This window comes from Mustela putorius, unplaced genomic scaffold (assembly GCF_011764305.1).
Source record: "Mustela putorius furo isolate JIRA1106 unplaced genomic scaffold, ASM1176430v1.1 tig00003972_pilon_pilon_pilon, whole genome shotgun sequence".
Classification (NCBI taxonomy): Eukaryota; Metazoa; Chordata; class Mammalia; order Carnivora; family Mustelidae; genus Mustela; species Mustela putorius.
Genome location: NW_025422115.1, coordinates 14,286,656 through 14,308,018, shown reverse-complemented (window position 1 = coordinate 14,308,018; position 21,363 = coordinate 14,286,656). Strand labels below are relative to the sequence as shown.

General features: G+C 40.8%; 1 protein-coding gene across 2 annotated transcripts in view; it reads left to right on the top strand.

Annotated features, from left to right (window-relative positions):
• The window catches only part of OCA2 (OCA2 melanosomal transmembrane protein), a 388,170-nt gene that overhangs the window by 117,617 nt on the left and 249,190 nt on the right, over window positions 1–21,363 (top strand). For both annotated transcript variants that reach the window (XM_045070700.1, XM_045070701.1), the window contains 4 exons: window positions 13,788–13,859; window positions 15,252–15,317; window positions 18,387–18,443; window positions 19,546–19,670. In XM_045070700.1, the coding sequence (XP_044926635.1) occupies window positions 13,788–13,859; window positions 15,252–15,317; window positions 18,387–18,443; window positions 19,546–19,670 (320 nt within the window). The remainder of the gene's footprint in view (window positions 1–13,787; window positions 13,860–15,251; window positions 15,318–18,386; window positions 18,444–19,545; window positions 19,671–21,363) is intronic.

The window sequence follows — 21,363 nt, the reverse complement described above, 5'->3', positions numbered from 1 at the left end:
AACTTTGCTCAGCATAATACCCTCTAGTTCCATCCACGTCATTGCAAATGGCAAGATTTCATTTCTTTTGATGGCTGCATACTATTCCATTGTGTGTGTGTGTGTGTACACACACACACACCACATCATCTTTATCCATTCATCTGTTGTTGGGTATCTAGGTTCTTCCATAGTTTGGCTGTTGTGGACACTGCTGCTATAAACATTCAGGTGCACGTGCCTCTTTGGATCACTACATTTGTATCTTTAGGGTAAATACCCAGTAGTGTGATTGCTGGCTCCTAGGGTAGCTCTATTTTCAACTTTTTGAGGAACCTCCATGCTGTTTTCCAGAGTGGCTGCACCAACTTGCATTCCCACCAATAGTGTAGGAGGGTTCCCCTTTCTCCGTATCCTTGGCAACACCCGTCATTTCCTGACTTGTTTATTTTAGCCATTCTGACTGATGTGAGGTAGTATCTCATTGTGGTTTTGATTTGTATTTCCCTGATGCCGAGTGATGTGGAGCAGTTTTTCATGTGTCTGTCCGCCACCTGGATGTCTTCTTCGCAGAAATGTCTTTTCATGTCTTCTGTCCATTTCTTGATTGGATTATTTGTTCTTTGGGTCCTGAGTTTGATAAGTTTTCTATAGATTTTAGATACTAACCCTTTATCTGATATGTCATTTGCAAATATCTTCTTCCATTTTATCAGTTGTCTTTTGGTTTTGTTGACTGTTTCCTTTGCTGTGCAAAAGCTTTTGTTCTTGCTGAAGTCCCGATAGTTCATTTTTGCCCTTGCATTCCTTGCCTTTTGCAATGTTTCTAGGAAGAAGTTGCTATGGCTGAGATCGAAGAGGTTGCTACCTGTGTTCTCCTTAAGGATTTTGATGGATTCCTCTCTCACATTGAGGTCCTTCATCCATTTTGAGTCTATTTTTGTGCGTGGTGTAGGGAAATGGTCCAGTTTCATTCTGCATGTGGCTGTTCAATTTTCCCAACACCATTTGTTGAATAGACTTTTTTCCCCCATTGGACATTCTTTTTTTTTTTCATTCATTTATTTTCAGCATAACAGTATCATTATTTTTTCACCACACCCAGTGCTCCATGCAATTCGTGCCCTCTATAATACCCACCACCTGGTTCCCCCAACCTCCCACACCCCCACCACTTAAAACCCCTCAGATTGTTTTTCAGAGTCCATAGTCTCTCATGATTCACCTCCCCTTCCAATTTCCCCCAACTCCCTTCTTCTAACTCCCCACGCCCACCATGCTATTTGTTATGCTCCACAAATAAGTGAAACCATATGATAATTGACTCTGTCTGCTTGACTTATTTCACTCAGCATAATCTCCTCCAGTCCCGTCCATGTTACTACAAAAGTTGGGTATTCATCTTTTCTGATGGAGGCACAATACTCCATAGTGTATATAGACCACATCTTCCTTATCCATTCATCCGTTGAAGGGCATCTTGGTTCTTTCCACAGTTTGGCGACCGTGGCCATTGCTGCTCTAAACATTGGGGTACAGATGGCCCTTCTTTTCATGACATCTGTATCTTTGGGGTTAAATACCCAGTAGTGCAATGGCAGGGTCATAGGGAAGTTCTATTTTTAATTTCTTGAGGAATCTCCTCACTGTTCTCCAAAAAAGCTGCACCAACTTGCATTCCCACCAACAGTGTAAGAGGGTTCCCCTTTCTCCACATCCCCTCCAACACATGTTGTTTCCTGTCTTGCTAATTTTTGGCCATTCTAACTGGTGTAAGGTGATATCTCAATGTAGTTTTAATTTGAATCTTCCTGATGGCTAGTGATGATGAACATTTTTTTCATGTGTCTGATAGCCATTCTGTTGTCTAGATCATTTATTTTATCTTCCACTTGATCTACCCTGCTGCTGATGTTCTCTGTTGCATTTTTTTTTCATTTCATTCATTAAATTCTTCAGCTCCAGAATTTGTTTGGTTATTTTTTATGATTTCTTATCCATTTGTTAAATTCCTCATTTTGTTCATGTGTTGTTTTCCTGGTTCTACTGAATTATATTTCTGTGTTTCCTTATAGCTCAGGTCATAACAGCACCCCTGCTGGGCCAGGGCCAGGCTTTCATCTATGTTTGTTCTGATATTGTTACTGGTGGCACTTCCTGCCAGGTGGGTCTTCTTACCACCCTCCCTTGTCTCTTAGGAAGAGGATGTGGCCATTTTATATAGGTGGTTGGCCTTCATCCTTTTGTCCCATGATGTGAAGGTACCCTGCATGCATGGTGGGATGAACACCCTCCCCTCTGAGGTAAGATGTAGTCTTGCCTTATGCCTGGTTTTTGGGTTATCAGCAGAGCAACTCTCCCTTCTTCTTGCCTTAGTGATGGTGTGTGGTGAGGCAGCCTGGGTTACTGAGGGACCACAGTGGGAAGAGGCCTGCTGGCCCCATGCACTGTAGCCATACAAACATTAAGAGGCCAGCTGAAAGTGTAGGACAATCAGGCCCCTACTGGAAAGAATGGTGCAATTGAACTTCAGTGTCAGAGCCTGTCGAGTCTGGTTCTCTCTTAAGTAGAGAGAATATAATGGCTCTTGCCGAGCTGGTGTTGTGCCTTGGGGAAGCACTGGGTGTTCCCAGTTCTTAAGTACTGGCACTGCCATCAGAGGGAATTTCCAGCATCCATTACTGTTCTAGAGTCTACTCCAAGCTCACACATGTTTTTCTGCAAATGTCCATGTGAACCTTTTCTTTCTTTCTTTTAACATTTTAAATTTTAATTTAATTTTATTTTGTTTTTCCAATGTTCCAAGATTCATTGTTTATGCACCACACCCAGTGCTCTATGCAATATGTGCCCTCCTTAATACCCAGCACCAGGCTCACCCAACCTTGCTCCCCCATCCCCTCCAAAACCCTCAGTTTGTTTCTCAGAGTCCACAGTCTCTCATGCTTCATCTCCCCTCCGATTTCCCCCAATTCGCTTTCTATTTCCTTCTCCTAATGTCCTCCATGTTATTCCTTATGCTTCACAAGTAAGTGAAACCATAGGATAATTGACTTTCTCTGCTTGAAGTTTGCTTAAGAAATTCTGAAAAGAATGGAAGGGGGTGTGCTTGCTGAGCGGGGTGGGGTGGAGGTGGTGGTGGCCTGGGTCCTGTGGGCCTTACCTAGTGCACCTGGGCCAGAATGAGCCAAGAAGGATGTGTAAATTCAGAGCTCCTCAGGGTGATAGCACCATCCTCATAGAATTGGGTGGCCCTGACAATGAGGGTGTCTGCTCTTCTTGCCGCCCATCCCCCATGTCACCTGATGCCCCCATGACTTTTCCTCCTTTCCAGAGTCTCCCATGTGCAGAATAGGCAGATAGTTGTGCCTGAAGCATGCGTCTAGCTGGAGTCATTGAGACCCACCTTGTTGCTCCTTGTTTGGGGGGCTGCCACCTCACTTAGGTCAGTCCCATCACTGCTTTTGAGGTTTGAGCATCATGGACACTTCACACAAAATTCAGTAAACCCGCTTTCTTTTCAAGATCAAGCACTGTGATCCCACCTTAGTCTCACAGTTTGGCAGGTGACTGTATGTTGCTAAACAAAAACCCCCAGGTCAGGTGTATTCATGCATATCTGAGGCAGAACAGGTCATACCCCACTTGGGCTGTGTTGGCATTTCTGATTCCAGAGCAACTCTGTAGAATTGCTTATCCTCCAAGGCAAGAGGACAGTATGGGAAGGTGGTGGAAACAGTTGAGACCACCCATGTATACCTGGCTTCTTTGAGGGTTGTGAAAAAGAAAGTAAACATACCTAATATGGTATTTTCATCCTGCCCTGGAAATAATGTCTATTTGATGATGTGTGGCTAGAGACCACTCATTTTGGAAAATGTTGCAAGGAAGTTGTGGGAGACTTCAAACAATGTGTTTTTCTTTTTTTTTTTTTTAATATTTTATTTATTTATTTGAGAGAGAGACAGTGAGAGAGCATGAGCAAGGAGAAGGTCAGAGGGAGAAGCAGGCTCCCCATGGAGCTGGGAGCCCGATGCGGGACTCGATCCCGGGACTCCGAGACCATGACCTGAGCCGAAGGCAGCCGTCCAACCAACTGAGCCACCCAGGTGTCCCAAACAAACAATGTGTTTTTCTAATCTTTATTTCAACCTTTAAGATATTTCTTTATTTCAACCTTTAAGATATAGACACATGAAAAAAAGTTTTTGGTAACATCCTAATTCTCTAAATGTATTTGGGGAGTTGTGGCCACCTTTTGTGGTTCTCCAAGGCTAGAAGAGTTAACAAATGGCATGTTTTCTTTTACCGTGGTAGCCAAGCTTATGTAGTTTCTTAGCAGAAATGTTTGCAATATGCAATAGGAATTTATACCTTATGAACTTAGCACTGAAAATTCAGTAACACAATTATTCTTATTTTTCTTTTTGAGGAGAAACTCAACCTGTCTTCCTAGGCAACACAGGATCAATTGGTGATTTGGTTGACCTTCATATGACTACATGTTCACAGCCTGCAGCTGTGGAACTTTAGTTCTGGGTCAGAGTCAGTATGTTTTATATGCTTGAAGACTATACCAGATGACATCTTGAGGTGCCTTTAAGCTCGAGGATCTATAATTTTGTGGTACATAAGCCATGCCAGAAAATTAACTCGGTACTATTTGGGTAACACCTAAAGAGAAAATATATGATTTGTACATATACATTCTCCTTGGGTCACATAGTGCATGATGGGCCTTGCAAAGGGAATATACCATATACATAATAATAATGGTAAGATATCAGCAAGAACAAGCAGCCAGGACTGACAACATACACATTAAGGGCAGAAAAAACTAAGTATTGGAGGCAGGGCGCTAGGTAGTAGATTGCTCCCATCAGATCACAGGCTATCTGACAAAGTAGGGTAATGGCCTGGGGTCAAGGGTGATGATTAGGAGCATATAATACAATCCAACTCAGTTCACCCACCAGCCAAAATGTTTACCTCTGCACCCAAATATACTTCTCCCAAGATGCCCTAAAATTCTCACCTTTTCCAGCCTCCTGGTCCAATCCAAGAGCTATAAATTTTGAGTGCAAATTCTCTTTCTTTTCTTTTTTTTTAAAAGATTTTATTTATTTATTTGACAGACAGAGATCACAAGTAGGCAGAGAGGCAGGCAGAGAGAGAGGGGGGGAAGCAGGCTCCCTGCTGAGCAGAGAGCCCGATGCGGGACTCGATCCCAGGACTCTGAGATCATGACCTGAGCTGAAGGCAGCGGCTTAACCCACTGAGCCACCAGGCGCCCCGCAAATTCTCTTTCATTCACATTGTGAACCACTGCGAGATGGGGATGACATACAACCCACCTTTCACTCTGGAGGGCACTGTGAGGAAACCCACAGGCCTACAGGGAACCAACTCAATGGGTATTGCCTAAAAGCCCATTCCACCTTCTACCTCACAACTCATGTTCCAGCATCCACTTCACACTTCACACCCCCCATGTTCCAGCATGATCTCATTAAGCCCTTAGTGAGATCTTAAGGATGTTCCAGCATCCACCTCACACCTCACACCCCTCCATGTTCCAGCACCATCTCTCACCTCACAGCCCCATGTTCTAGCATCCACCTCACATCCCCCATCACACCTCACAACCCCATGTTCCAGCACCCACCTCTTTCCTCACAGCCCCATATTCCAGCATCCACCTCACACTTCACAGCCCCCATGTTCCAGCACCCACCTCACACATCTCCAGGCTCCAGCACCACCTCATACCTCATAGCCCCATCTTCTAGCATCCACCTCACACCTCACAGCCCCATGTTCCAGCATCCACCTCACATCCGCATCACACCTTACAACTCCATGTTCCAGTACCCACCTCTTACCTCATAGCCCCCTTTTCCATCATCCACCTCACACCACACAACCTCTTGTTCCAGCATTCACCTCATACCTCACAGCTTCTGTGTTTTAGCAGCTGCCTCAGCCATGTACCCAAACCTCCAAGCTCATCCATACATTTTTGGCATCTTACCTCTTATTAAAGATTTTCTACCAAATAAATTGAGTTGCCATTTTCTATCACATTTTATGTCAAGTCTTTTATGGACTACTTACCAGCCTTGAAAGCCTTGCTATGTACTTTAGGTTTTTTCTATCTGTAGTGTCCTACTTCTGGACCCATTTCCAAATTAGTCAACATTTTTCTGAGCACATTTGATGTGCTCACTCAAACATCCCAGTGACTTACAACCCACTGCTTTCTGCTCTGCTGGGACTTGATGAGAGGACTCTTGTCTGCACAGCACATCTGAAGCTCTGCTCAGATCGGCATTTGTCATGCCTGCTTGTGTGGCCTCAGTGGATTAGTGGGGCTGGGTACTGACTCCCAGATAGCCTGTGGTCCCTCCCAGGGTGCATGTTCTTTCATCTCTTTCTTCTGGATGCATCTTGAGAAGAGAATCCCAGTAGTAATTATGGTTTTGGAAACATTGTAGAGAGGCATATGTGAATCTATGTTTAACCAGCATCTCCCATGCCTGTTGGCCCACTAGGTCTTCTGTTGAGCTAAGATTATCAACACGTCAGGGAACTCAAGATCTTTGGAACACAATGCTCCATCCATCTTCTGTGTCATGTGAGACTCAGTAGAGCATTGGCTGAAAGTGCTGCTAATGAGAAGGGAGCCTGTCAAGTGGGGTGCAGGGTGAGAGGTCATGGCTTGTTCCGGTGCCTGATCATTCCAGCCCAAAGTGGTTAGTCTGAGGACAGGGTGGGGCAGAAGACGAGAGAACGGTGATTCAAACTGAGGATAATGTTTAGGTTCCAAAACACTGGTTCTTTTCTTTTCTTTTTTTTTTTTAAAGATTTTATTTATTTATTTGACAGAGAGAAATCACAAGTAGATGGAGAGGCAGGCTGAGAGAGAGAGAGGGAAACAGGCTCCCTGCTGAGCAGAGAGCCCGATGCGGGACTCGATCTCAGGACCCCGAGATCATGACCTGAGCCGAAGGCAGCGGCTTAACCCACTGAGCCACCCAGGCGCCCCCAAAACACTGGTTCTGATGAAGACCTGAATCACTGTGGTGTAGTTTGATAGTGTCACTTTCTCTGTCTCTCTTTCCCCCCTCCACCCTCCCTCTATCTTCTCATTCTTCTCCTTCCTCTTTTCTTCCTTCTTGCACTAGTATAAGACTACATTGTCATAATAACAGAATATGTAGTATTTTTTAATGTAATAGAATAACTGATATAACTGAATATAACTGATTTAAGCCCTTAATGAGATCATAAGGAATGCAGTTAAAGTGCAAGTCTATCATCACCTGTGCAATTTACTTCATAATACATTGAAAGTGGTTGTCTTTATTACCAGAGGCTCTGCGATTAGTTGGAATCTGCATTGCCCAGAATAGTTTATTGACATTTTGAAACAATTTTGCCTGTGTTATTTGTAAAAATAATAGTTAAAAAGGTATTGCTTCACATAAAAGTGATCTCTGTGAGCACTTTTGAGAAAAGTTGCATTTCAATGTAGTTTTTGAACTTAATTTTATGTTTCTGTAATATATCACACATAGCAGGCAAAATATAGAGATACATTGTTGTTCATGAAAGCTGTTTCTAAAATGATTTGAAACCTCTGAACAGAATGCATTTATGTACAGACTTCATGAAATTATGTACTGTGCTTTATTATCTTTCATGAAGCTTTCAAAGATTTTCATGTAAAGTGTATTAAAAACTATTTTTGACAAATTAGAAAAATGTTCTATGTAATACTTTTCAAAAATAGAAAAAATAAGACAAATGTAACCTGCCTTGGAACCGTGGTGAGAAGGAAAAGAGCTTTGCTTCTTGGCAACCTGCCTCATTGGATTAAACAAAAACAGGGGAAATTAACATACACTCAGGTTGCTTAGAGCTCACTCAAGGCTCCATGCTGTCTTAAAGTTTGTTGATCTGCAACATTTTCCTATAATTCTTTCTCACTGTTCTTTATTCTTTCTCATATACACACACGTACAAAGCAGGAAATACATGCAACTTATTTTGGCAAGTAGTTGGTTTGTTTTGAATGAGAAATATGAAATTAAATCTAAATCTCTTCTGACCATGGCCCAATTGCCTGGCCCTGACTCTGGCCCCATCACTCCTTCCCTTCTGTCCCTGACACTGAAGCCCCTTTTGGCCCTGACACCTATTCAGAGCTGACTCTCCCCTCCTTCTCTGGGTGTCCTATGTTCTGACCGTGACATACTTTAAGGCCCCTTTGGCCCAGGACCTCACTCACTCTGTTTACCAAACACTCATTTCTTGTTTACAAGGAGTGGGCTCCACACAGCCACGACACTCCTGTCTCTTTACTGCTGAATCCTCAGTGCTTCGAGCAGTGAGCAGTGCACTGTTGTTCTTTTTCAATTAACGTGGGCATTTTGTTGTGAAAGCTTCTTATAGCTGAATAGGATCCTACATTCTCTTCTTGTTTTAAGTTTAGCAGTGTCTTGGAGGAGAGAAGTAGGCCTTTTTTTTTTTTTTTAAATTAAAGGTTTAATTTTTACATAGCTGCCTATTCACATAGAGTTGAAAGAAATACAGTGATTCCCTGTACTCTTTATCCACTTTCCCCTGAGGGTAATATTTTGTAACTATGGAGATGGGAGACATTTCCTTTTTTTCTAGCCTACATTCTTTGGCTAATCTTTTAGGGTTCTCAGAGTCAATTCTAGCATGGGAATCCCCACTAACACTAAGCAATTGTCAGACACCCTACTGGTGTCTGAGAACTTAACTCAATTATGACACTATCTACGCAGTGATAAAATCAGATTCCACAGGTTAAGCATTCAGTGTCATCTCCCAACTTCAGAAACCAATCATAAGCCCCAGGCTTCTGACCAACTGGCAACAAATTCGAGGTTCCAACAACTTTCTCCTTAGGTCTGATTAATTTGCTGGAGTGGCTCACGAAACTCAGGGAAACACTTACTTTTATCTACCGGTGCATTAAAGAATGTGAAGAGATACACAAGGCAAGGTGTCCAAGAAAAGAGCTTCTGATCTCATGGAGCTTGGGTCCCAGCTTGATGGCATGTGAAAGTATTCTGGTTCCCCAAGCATGGAAGCTCTCTGAAAACAAGGACCAAAAGCTATCCTTTTGGATTTTTATGGAGGTTTAATTATATAATAATGATTAAATAAGTCATTGGCTATTGGCTGATTCATCCCCTCTATCCTCTCTGGAGTTTGGGGAGTGAGACTAGCAGTTTTAATCCTCTAATCACATGGTTGATCTTCCTGCCCTTGAGTGGGGTCTAAAAGTCACTGTCATTAATAAGACACTGATTTTATTATTAATTAATTAATTTATATTTACTTATTTAAATGTTCAATTTAAATTCCAGTTAGTTAACATACAGTGTAATATTAGTTTTGGTGTACAATATAGTGATCCAACACTCCTATATAACACCTGGTGCTCATCATGACATGTAGACTCCTTTTTTTTTTTTAAGTTTTTATTTAACTTCTAGTTGACATATAGTGTCATATTAGTTTTAGGTGTACAATTTAGTGTTCTGTATAACACCTGGTGCTCATCAACACTAGTGCACTCTTTAATCTCATTTCACTTTTATAGCTCTGAAATGTTTTCAAGAACTGTGGATGAAGATTAGATATATCTGAGAAAAAATTGTTGGTCATCCAAATAACAAATGATATATTTTTTTATCATCATTATATCACAGTTTGCTAATTAAGTTGACAGAAGGTAGATTACTAGGAGAATACAAACCAATTTTGTACATATAGGAGCCCCTCTCCAAATATGAGACTCAAAGAAATAAGCAAAGTAGCCAGCTTTTACATATTTTAGAGAAGAAAATAATACATTTTTGAAGAATTGACAAGAGAAAAGAGTTTGAGTTTGGGTAGTAAGTCAGTGAAGTAACACGTCTTGTTTACATAGCCTTCTCAGCCCTGAATTCCCTATTTCTGGTGATGAGGATGGCATCTATTCTCCTGGTATAGGGAAAATACCTTTCACATAGGATATTTATTTATTTTTTCTTTTCAGTGGGACAAAAAACGTTTAGAGTGTCTTTTTTGTAACAGCTGTTTCTCAAATAATATTAAGGAGGACACATATTGTATGGAGCACTAGGTGCGGTGAATAAACAATGAGTCTTAGGACACTGAAAAAAATAAAATAAAATTAAGATGTTAGAAAAAAATTCAATATGCCAAAGTGGCATATTATGGGTCTAGCATATTCAGCTTCTCTTTATAAAGCTATAGTAGATGGCTGACTATTCTCTGCCTTGTCTTGTTGAATAGCTCCTAACTTCTGTTGAGATGTCAGATCCAAACTGATAACCCTACCAAATTTGGCCATGCCCTTTGTGTTCATTCCTAAATAAACTTTCTCACTTTTTTCAGTTTGGATAGCCTGAAAATTACAAATTCAACTTCTTATTTATTTATTTATCTTTTGTGGTGAGAAGGGAAGGGGTATCTTTACTAGAGGTCTTATTTTCCAAAATAAATCTTAGTTTTCTTTTATATGTTAAATTTACATTTTTATTGTTATGTTAATCACCATACAGTACCTCATTAGTTTTGTTAGTGTTCCATGATTCATTATTTGTGTGTAATACTCAGTGCTGATTAAAACACTTGCCCTCCTTAGTACCATCACCAGGCCACCCCATCCTCCCATTCCCTTCCACTCTGAAACCCTCGGGTTGTTTCCCAGAGTCCATAGTCTCTTATGGTTTATCTCCTCCTCTAATCATTCCCACCTCCTTTCAGTTTTCCCATCCTTCCCCTAATGTCGTCTGTGCTAATCCCTTATGTTCCACAAATGAATGAAACCATATGATAATTGTCTTTGCTTGACTTATTTCACTTAGCATAATCCCTTCCACTTCCATCCATGTCAATGAATAGTGAGCATTCATCCTTTCTGATGGTTGAGTAATATTCCCTTGTATATATGGACCACATCTCCTTCATCCATTCGTCTGTTAAAAGGCATCTTGGGTCCTTCCCCAGTTTGGCTATTGTGGACATTGCTGCATGAACATTTGGATGCATGTGCTCTTTCTTTTCTTTTCTTTTTTTTTTTAAAGATTCCATCCATTTACCCGACAGAGAGAGATCACAAGCAGGCAGAAAGGCAGGCAGAGAGAGAGAGGAGGAAGCAGGCTCCCCGCTGAGCAGAGAGCCCGATGCGGGGTTCGATCCCAGGACCCTGAGATCATGACCCGAGCCGAAGGCAGCGGCTTAACCCACTGAGCCACCCAGGAGCCCCTCTTTCTTTTCTGATTAACAGTTCCATCTTTAAGTCATTTCTCACTTATCTCATTTTACTTCAAGCACTGAAGAGTAACCACGCAGCTTTTTCATCTTTTTGCTTAGAAAACTCCTTAGCCAGTTAGCCAGTTAGCCAATTTCTTTCCTTACAGGTTCTACCTTGCACAAACTAGGATACAAACACAGTTCAACCAAGTCCTTTGCCACTTTATAACAAGGATCACCTTGTCTCCATTGTCCAATAACATGTTCCTCATTCTGTCTGAGACCTCCTCAGAATGGTCTTTACTGATATTTCCACCAACATTTTCTTCATGATCACTTATGTATTCTCTATGAAGACTGAGGCTTCTCTGAGGGCTTTCTTTTCTGAGTGCTCACCAAAATTGCTTTTAATGGTCTGTTAGTAGCAATGTAGGCTTTTCCTGGTGTGCCCTTCCATACTCTTCCATCCTCTACCCATTACCCAGTTCCAAAGCTGCTTCCACATTTTTAGGTATTATAGGAGTGTCCCCACTTTTCAGTATTCATTTCTTAGGCCTGCTATAGCAAAGTGCCACAAACTGGCTGGCTTATAAATGAAAGAAATTTATTTCATAGTTCTGGAGAATGGAAGGCAAGATCAAGATGAGGAGTCAGGTGAGGGGACTCTCCTGGGTTGCAGACTTTTCATTGTATCCTCACATGGTGGAAGAAGCAAGAGATCTCTCTGGATCCTCTTTTGTAATGGCACTTTTATTATCTTTTATAATCCATTCATGAGGAATCTGCTCTCATGACCTCATGACTTCCCAAAAGCCAACCTTCTAATATCATCATTTTAGGAATTAGAATTTCAACATATGAGTTTTGGGAGGATATAAACGTTCAGACCACAGCAGCAACCATTAGCATGATACAGTTTTAGAATGTTCCATCACCCCATAAAGACATCCTGGGCCCATTTGCAGTCAGTCTCTATTGTTACCTCCAGCCTTAGGCAACCCCAATCTTTTTGTCTCTCTCTAAATTAATCTTTTCTGGATAGTTAATATAAATGGAATGATACAATATGCAGCCTTTTGTGTTTTATTTCTCTCACAGTTGCATTATCCATTTTGGGTTGATTTTTATTTTATTTTAATTTTTTCAGTGTTCCAAGATTCATTGTTTATGCACCACACCCAGTGCTCCATGCAATACATGCCCTCCTTAATACCCACCACCGGGCTCACCCATCCCCCCCACCCTCCCCTTCAAAACCTCAGTTTGTTCCTCAGAGTCCACAGTCTCTCATGCTTTGTCTCCCCCTCAGATTTAACCAATTCATTCTTAACTTAGCATGTATCAATTGTTCCATGTTGTAACATATACTACTTTTTCTTTATCCACTTACCATGGATAGACATTTGGAATGTTTTCAGTTTTTGTCTATTTTTAATAATGTTGCTATGAACATTTATGCTTTATGTGAATTATTCAAAGATAAATCAAGGTATAGTAAATTTCTAAGAGTTTATTTGACCAAAATAAGTTTGAATTGGGCATTGCCAAACTGGGAGTGCTTAGGAGTGCTCTACCGACAGGAGTTATGGGAAAGACTTATACAGGGAAAAGGGGGAAACAGCAAGGAAATGATTTGATTAGCTATAGCTTAAGTGTTTGCCATATTTGGGATGTCTAGTTGGCTGTTTATGATGAGTTGTCCTTAGATTTTCATTTCTTATCCTTGAGGCATTTATTATAGGCTTAGATTTTGGTTTGCTTAATGTAGGCTGCCAAGGTGTTGGAACCACTTCTGTTTAATGGCCTCATTTAATTAATTTAATTGGACATACATTTTTTCATTTCTCTTGAGTAAATTCCTAGGAGTGGAATTTCTGGTCATCTGGTAATTTATTATTTAACTTTTTAAGAAACTGCCAAACTTTTCTATAATGGCTGCACCATTTTACATTCCCACCAGCAATGTTGGAGGATTCCAATTTCTCTGCATCTTTGCCTTTCTTCATATTTTGTCTCAGAAATTTCATGTTCATTTGAATTATAATTAAATAGAAAAAGTACTTTCATGATTCAGTGATAACACTGAAGTCTCAATTAGATTAAGCATTTGATTATATGCCTTTGGTTTAATAACAGTCTCAGCAATTGGGCAGAATTGATTTATGTTGTGGAACTAATGGTCTAGTTGCCTAGGGATGTATGGTAAATAATTAATGGCAATTAACAGCATACTTCCTTACAGACCATACTTTAGCCTTCTGCTTCTACTTCTGGGTCATCTAATTATTCAGGAAATGAATTAGCTTTCTTTAAAAGGCAGACTGGTGCTATTTTTGTGTGTCTCTGGGGTGTCCAGGCTCTGAAACAGCAAGACCCATGATTTATTTATTTTGTCAATAGATAATGGTACAGAATGGCTGACATTAATGGATACAAATAGCAATATAGGTTTTTGTGCATTTTAAACCCCTGTGGACCAGAATGAAATAATTTCCTATATTCCTTTCCAGATTGTTCACAGAACCCTGGCAGCCATGTTGGGTTCCCTTGCGGCATTAGCAGCACTAGCGGTGATAGGAGATGTAAGTTGTAACATTTTGAATCAACAGCTTGCCACTCGATAGAGTATAAAATTCAAAGACAGTCCAGGAACTAAGTGTTAGCAGATTATTTTCATTCTTTTATATACTATTTCCACATTTATCCCTCAGGAACCATGCTAGAAGTATGAACTAACAAACCCTTCAACATTGATGAATATTTTTCATTTGACTTTATTGCAAACACTTTTTTTTTTTATTCCTTATGTTAGTTGAGGAAAGGCTCATCATGGTCCCTCATTTGCCCCGGGCTGTATAGCAGAGTGGTGTTAGAGTTGACTCTGGATGCTGTCAGCCCTTGGGAACTAGAGGGGGCCATCCTGCCTGGAGCAGAAGTGAGAAATGGTGAGGTTGGGGTTCTGTCTTGCAGATACCAGGAAGTCCCTAGAGATGTGTGTTTGGGGGTTGATGGCACCCCATCAGTGTCTGTGTGTGGCTTGTCTGGCAAGAATATAGGAATGAATGCAGGGAGGCAGGAGAGGCCAAGCACCCATTGGAGATGGAGGCCTGCCATTGTTTGAGGAGCAGCACACAGAACTGGATTTGAAAACAACTCTATAGAATCTAAAGGAGGGTTCTGCAAAGCAGTACTACAGGCTGTTCAGTCAACCAAAGAATAATAACTGGCTTAAAAAACTACATGGAGCTATGGTTATTTATTTATTTATTTATTTAATTTTTCTAGCCTAGAGTTGGTATAAACAAATACTAACTTTAAGGGTAAAATGTCCCAGAGTCCTAGAGCTTACACATAAGCCACTGTTATTTCTATTAAATCTGAAGTAGTAGTATAGTATTAGTTATTTAATTTAGAAAACATTAATATAGCACACAGCCTGTGCTGTGGGTAGCTCCCTGAGCCACAGTGCAATCTTTCCCAACAACTAGAATCTCGAAGTGCCCTTGCTTCACACTCCATATTCCCATTTCCCCATGACTCCAGGCTTCCCTACTCTGCAGGGTTGTTAGAAGAAAAAGTGAGTGTGGATGGACAACTGATGAGTAGGACATGTGTGTCCTTCAGTTATTGCCATCCTGGCTTCATGGTCCAACACCAAGGAAGATATATGGGGACCTCACTAACCTCAGGGATCAATCCTGCAATTCAGGTTGCAGTTCATGGAGTTTCCAGGGACAGGATTTAAGAAATTTGTTTTTCTTATAACTAAATGCATAGGCTTGACATTATTATGCCTTTAGTCACAAGTGGTTTTCCTTGATAATATACTCTAATTTCAAAGGCAAGGGGGTGGTATTTTTGACTATGGCCCAATGAATGGGCTTGCCATAAAGAATAGCAAATTTTTTAAAAAAAACTTATCACCAGGAGGATAATGTCCAACATTAATTAGGAAATATGTGCTTTGATTGCAGAGACCCAGCCTGACCCATGTGGTGGAGTGGATTGATTTTGAGACCTTGGCCCTGCTATTTGGCATGGTAATTACAATCTTCCCAGTGGGACAGGGCTCCAAGCCTGCTGTAACCCAGCACCCTCCCTTTTGCTGTTACTGCTGATAATCTTTCATTATATTAAATATATTGTACTGCTTGACAATTAGGGCTTGATTAAGAAGTGTTCATGCAGGTCTAGACAGTTTCTTCTGTGGAGGAATGGAATGACTGGTGCTCTGGTTAGTTAGGTGGAGAATTGTAGTCGTAGGCCTGTCTGATAGTTAAGTAATATTGCCATTTAAAAAATTTAGCAAAATTTTAAAATGACCTTAAAATATAAAGTTACTTCTCTTAATATATAAAATGGAATATTTTAAATAAGTGAACCAAGTAAATTTTGGTGATTGGAAAAACACCTATAGTTACATGGAAAATGGAAGAAATTGTCCTTAAGTAATAGTTTGTGTGTCATAAACTGATTTAACTAGAATAAGTAAAATCTGATAAGGGCCTGGACAGCAGTGGGAATGCTGCATGTGTTCTTGAACAGACCCCAAAACAGATAACTGGTCTGAAGGAGGGTTTTCTCTTTCTGGACAAAAGACCTGCTTTGCATAAAGCAGGTTACTATATTTCTTCTTCTTTTTCTTCTTCTTCTTCTTCTTTTTTTTTTTTTTTTTGTAATTTTTATCCCCCTGGTAGTCAAAACAGAAGGCCATGCTACTGTAGGCTTTAATGTGATCCAAACTAGTTGCCTCCTCTCTGGGTAGGGTGTAAGGAGACAAGGCAATGCTATGAACTTAGGCTTTAAAGAGAAACTCATAATTCTCTTGGTCCTGAAAAGTATATAGTAGGCCCTGGGCACCTGCAAAGAAGAAAGAAGACATAACAGATATCTCATAAAATAGTCTTAAAAACAAAACAAAACAAAACTTAGGGAAGTGTATATTTACCATTTTGTTAATATTTGAAACAGTTTGTAAAAAAACCCTTTAAATGGATGTTGTATTAGTTTCCTGGGGCTGCCATAATAAAGTACCAGAGATTGATGGCTTCAAAAACAGAAATTTATTTCCTCATATTTCTGGAGGCTGGATTTCTGAGATTGAGGTGTACGCATGGTTGGTACCTTCTGAGGCGTCTCTGCTTGAATTGTGGAGGACATCTTTCCCCTGTATCTTTACCTGGTCTTCCCTCTGTGTGTGTGTCTGTGTGCTATCTCCTCTTCTTATAAGGATATCAGTCATACTGGATTAGGGCTTCACTTTAACTTATTCTGAGGTACTAGGGTTAGGATTTTACCATAGGAATTTGTTGGGGAAAGTGGCATAATTGAGCCCATAACAAACGGTTTAATTTTTTTCTCTGTTGAAGTCAGTTCAGCAAGATTCTAGAATTTTGGAGGAGGAAAGATAGTCTATCTGTCCAGCCCCCTGCCTTTTCTTTATTTCGTGGCAGTCAGCCACCTGTGGGGCTACTTACCCAGTCCCCAAATCTCTGTCTTTTCTGGGTAGTATTGGCAGCAAATGTGTGGGCCAGCTTCCCACAACAATGGAGAACCATACAGGACCTACCTGTTCAATTCAGTCCATGCAAAGCATCTATTAGTGAGTGAAGCACCACATTCTACAGACAGCAACAGGTAGAGGTGGTCATTTGGGTTAGGAAGAACATCAGTGGTCACTATAAATGAGATAGATATTTGTATTGAGTCTAAATTCATTTTTGGAAATTTCTGTTTTATGCATTTTATTTGAAAGATAGTATTGGACCTACTATTTTCTATGTAATTTACATAATTTAATTGAATTTTTACAACAGCCTTACAAGGAATAAAAAATTTAAAGGTGAGGCAAGAAAACTGAAATATAGAGGATTAAATAACTTTGTTTGTACAAGGTTAAACTACTTCTAAGTGGTAAAATTAGTACTTGAACCTGCATCTTCTTGCTCCAGTTTCAATACATTGGTATAGTGCCATCTTGGGAGAGAGAATAAAGAATTTTCCAGAAAGTTCAGGCTGGTTGAAATGTCTGGTTGATTAGATTTAGAGTAAATGGGACATAATTTTTATTAGTGTCTGTGTGTCATCACTAGAAAGAAGCACAAGTTCTGGATTTATATACATCACTAGAAAGAAGCACAAGTTCTGGTTTATATACATATATACATAGAGAATAAACATTTCAGTGTAACTGTTCTTTTTTGCATATCTTGATCAAATTGGTGATGAAAATGTTTCATTATTTTAGGAAACAAAATTTAACCCTGTTTAAAAATCTTAAAATGTTTAGCTGTTGCTTTTGTGGACACATAGGTACAGAAGGCCACATTCTGGCTCATTTCCTTTCCTGCTTCTAGCATTGTGACTGCCAGCAAGTCATCTTCCATCTCTGCCCCCTGGTTTCCTGGTCTGTAAGAGAGTAATGATGGGTACTAGGTGGCTCAGTTGGTTGAACATCCAGCTCTTGGTTTTGGCTTGAGTCATGGTCTCAGGGTCATGGGATTGGGTCTTGCATCAGGCTCCATGCTCAGCTCAGAGTCTGCTTGTCCCTCTCGCTCTCTTCCTTTCCCTGTTTGCTCTTTTTCTTTCTAACATAAATAAATAAAATCTTTTTAAAAAAGATTTTTATTTATTTATTTGACAGAGAGAGAGAGATCACAAGTAGGCAGAGAAGCAGAGGAAGGAGGGAAGCAGGCCCCCTGCTGAGCAGAGAGCCCCACGTGGGGCTCGATCCCAGGACCCTGGGATCATGACCTGAGCTGAAGGCAGAGGCTTAAAACACTGAGCCACCCAGGCGCCCCAATAAATAAAATCTTAAAAAAAACAACAACAACAGAGAGTAATGATAATACCTGATGTTTGTTGTGAAGATTAGGTGGAATGATAATGTACCTTGGGTATATATCCCTGGACAAAAATATAGAGGGACAAACCTACTCCATTCAGGAAGTTAGTGGACTGCACTCAGCAAGAGAGCAAGAAGCTTGATGAAGAGGCAGCTTTCACGCAGAGGCCAGAGCTGAGATCTGTAACTGATCATTCTGACGTCTGTTCAGTGTGGTGCACTGCTCAAAGATTGTCCATATCTCCTTTTTCTGTTTTCCCCACAGATGATCTTAGTAGCCATATTTTCAGAAACTGGATTTTTTGATTATTGTGCTGTAAAGGTAGGTTTGATGTGATATTTTATATTTATGTATTAATTAATTAATTTATTTTTTGCCATGACATATTCAGTTAATAAAACTGCCATTTAAAGCAAATACTTTTTTTTCTTTTTCTTTTTTTTTTTAAAGCAAATATTTTAAAGTTCCATCTCCTTTTCAAAATCACAGCTGTAAGACTGGTACAGTTGTTGTACAGTTAGGTGGCTCTGAGCAACACTTCCCTTTTCTCGTCAAACTGAAAAAGGAGATAAAGGAAAGGGGTATTTGAGTTGAATGTTTGTGTAGCATTAGTTTAATTGGCAAGTTGAAAGCTACTTACTTATCAAATACTGTTTTGCATTTTAGAACATCTAAATATTTTAAGTTATCAACTTCTGATTACTTGCTTTTTGGTGAAATGATTTCAGTGATTACTTTCTAATCATTGAACATACAAACATTCACTTATAAGTGTACTCCTGAGGAATCCACCAGCAAGTTCTGACAGCCAGACTGTGCACTGGAGCTAACACTCAGGGCTGGTGAGAGATCTTGCTATGCTTTACTAATGCAAAGGCTAATGTTGTGCTTGATTTTTTTTTTTTTTTTGAACTGGAAAGTTCTTTTAAAACATTATTTACTCATCAAAGCCTTTTGCAAACTCTGAATGATAGAACTATGCTATGATTTTTGCCATCTTCATGTACTTTCAAATATATGGCCTCTTCCTCTCAATATTGGTACTAAAAGTTCCCAAGATTTAAGTTGCCAACAATCACCAGGGTTAAGGGTCATGGCCCAGTCTGTCTAACCAAAAGGAGATTGTAAAATACGGATAGTGTTAAAGGGATAGAGGGCCATAACCTTGTAATCAGTGAACCATCACAGGGCACTGTGAGAAGGAGAATCAGAGGGAAGGAATGTAAGCCATTGTGGGTTCAGAAAGTTCAGGTACAAAACATCATTTCCTCATCTTAGCAAATTTAGGAATTCATGGGTCTAAATTTTTCCACCATTCAGTGTTTTTTGGACCCTTCGTTCTTAGAACCCCTAATGAAAAGTCATATTTATTCTTCAACCCCACTGATCCTGGCTTGTTTTTTTCTATGTGTGTGCATCTCAGACATACCGACTATCTAGAGGAAGAGTATGGGCCATGGTCATCATGTTGTGTTTTATTGCCGCTGTCCTGTCTGCCTTCCTGGACAATGTCACCACATTGCTGCTTTTTACTCCTGTGACCATAAGGTAGGTAGGCAGATTGGCCCTACCTGGGCATTAGGTCAGGCTCATGGTGGTATGTTCTCACTGTTCAATCTAGTCCCCACTTTCCTTTGCTGTTTTGCCCTGGTCTAGCCTGTGCATCCCTTGGGACTGTGGTGATCAGTGCTCTTAGCTAAGGCTATGGTTTTGGCTGTGGCTATGGCTATGACAGCAGCAGCAATGGCCACAGAAATACTTGTGGGAGTCAGAAGACTCTGGCGTTCTGTCCAGGGGTGGGGGGCAGACTATAAGGTGCCAGAAGTTCTTGTCCACTGGACTGGTCACAGGTGTGACAGAGAAGTGTGGGAGGTCTGGGAAGGTTGGGGCAGCCATCTTGCTCTCACCAGGCTCCTTGGAGGGTTGCAGAACCTGGCCTGAAAAGATTTTGCAGGGTAACTTTGGGAAAGAGAGATTCAGTTTGATTTCATTTTATTTCTTTTAATTCCACCCACTTTATTAATTAGACATTTATTGAGTATCAAAGCCCAGTTGCCCTGAATCTTCTGAAGCTTGAGCTTCAGAGCCTGTCATTATTCAGGCCTCTTGCAAGGCCATGGAACTATAATTTTATCCATACTTTTAAAAAAAGATTTTATTTATTTACTTGAGAGAGAGAACATAAGTGGGGAGAAAGGCAGAGGGAGAAAGAGAATCTCAAACAGACTCTGTACTGAGCTTGGAGCCTGATGCAGGACTTGATCTCAGAACCCTGAGATCACGAGCTGAGCTGAAATCAAGAATTGGACTCTCAACCTACTGAGCCATCCCCATTTATCCATACTTAATGTTCTTGATTTTGAGGTTGGTTCCCCAGCATATCATGGTCCTTCCCTGCTTGGACCCATCATATTCTGGTGTTTGGCTGGTCTCAGGAAAGCAGGTATTTTAGGGGTTGCGGGGAGCTAGCTACATAATGAAGGGTCCCAGACAAGTCACTTTAGCTACACTAATCTGGGTTGTACCATCAAAGGGACTAACTCAAGCTAGTGTTTTGAGGATTCTGCTGGACAAGAGACCCTCCTGGTCATGAGGCATGAGGCATAGCAAGTTCAAAGTAATCAATAAGGGCTACTTCCAGGGCTCAGTACTAATTCTAGGTTGCGTCTTTGGCATTTGAAGAATGTTTACTCTCAGAGGTGGAGTGAATTGGCGCAGAGAGAAGAGTTTGGGGAGAGGAGCAAGAGGGTGGAGAGGAGCAGAGAGCAGACAGAGTCCCCATGGGTGCAGCCTACAGTATGGAGAGTTGGTTTTTTGTCTAAGTTCCTGCAAACTTGGCTGCCTTGTCCCTTCTGTGCACTTAGGCACAGATTTGGGATGAGGGACACTGGACTCAGGCTTCCTGGGAGGGGAGCGTGGTACCTCCTAGTATGTGGGGTTCTTCTGAGGGCAAATGAAGGCTAGAATGAACGTGTTTAAAGGGTGCTCTAAACTGTAAATGTACTACTAATGGCCGGCACCAAACTCTGCTTCAAGGAGACCTCAGGGGGCAAGAGGAAGGCCACACTCACCCCCCTCCAACCAGGGCGACTCTGCTGTGGTCACTGATTTGAAAACCATAGTGTTGCCTACATGTGCCAGGTCCTAGCATCTCATTCATTGCATTCTCTGATGGCAGCTCCAGTGAGAGTGGGCTTCTAGAGGAAGCCCATATTCCTGGCATCCCTCAGCCTTGCTAGGA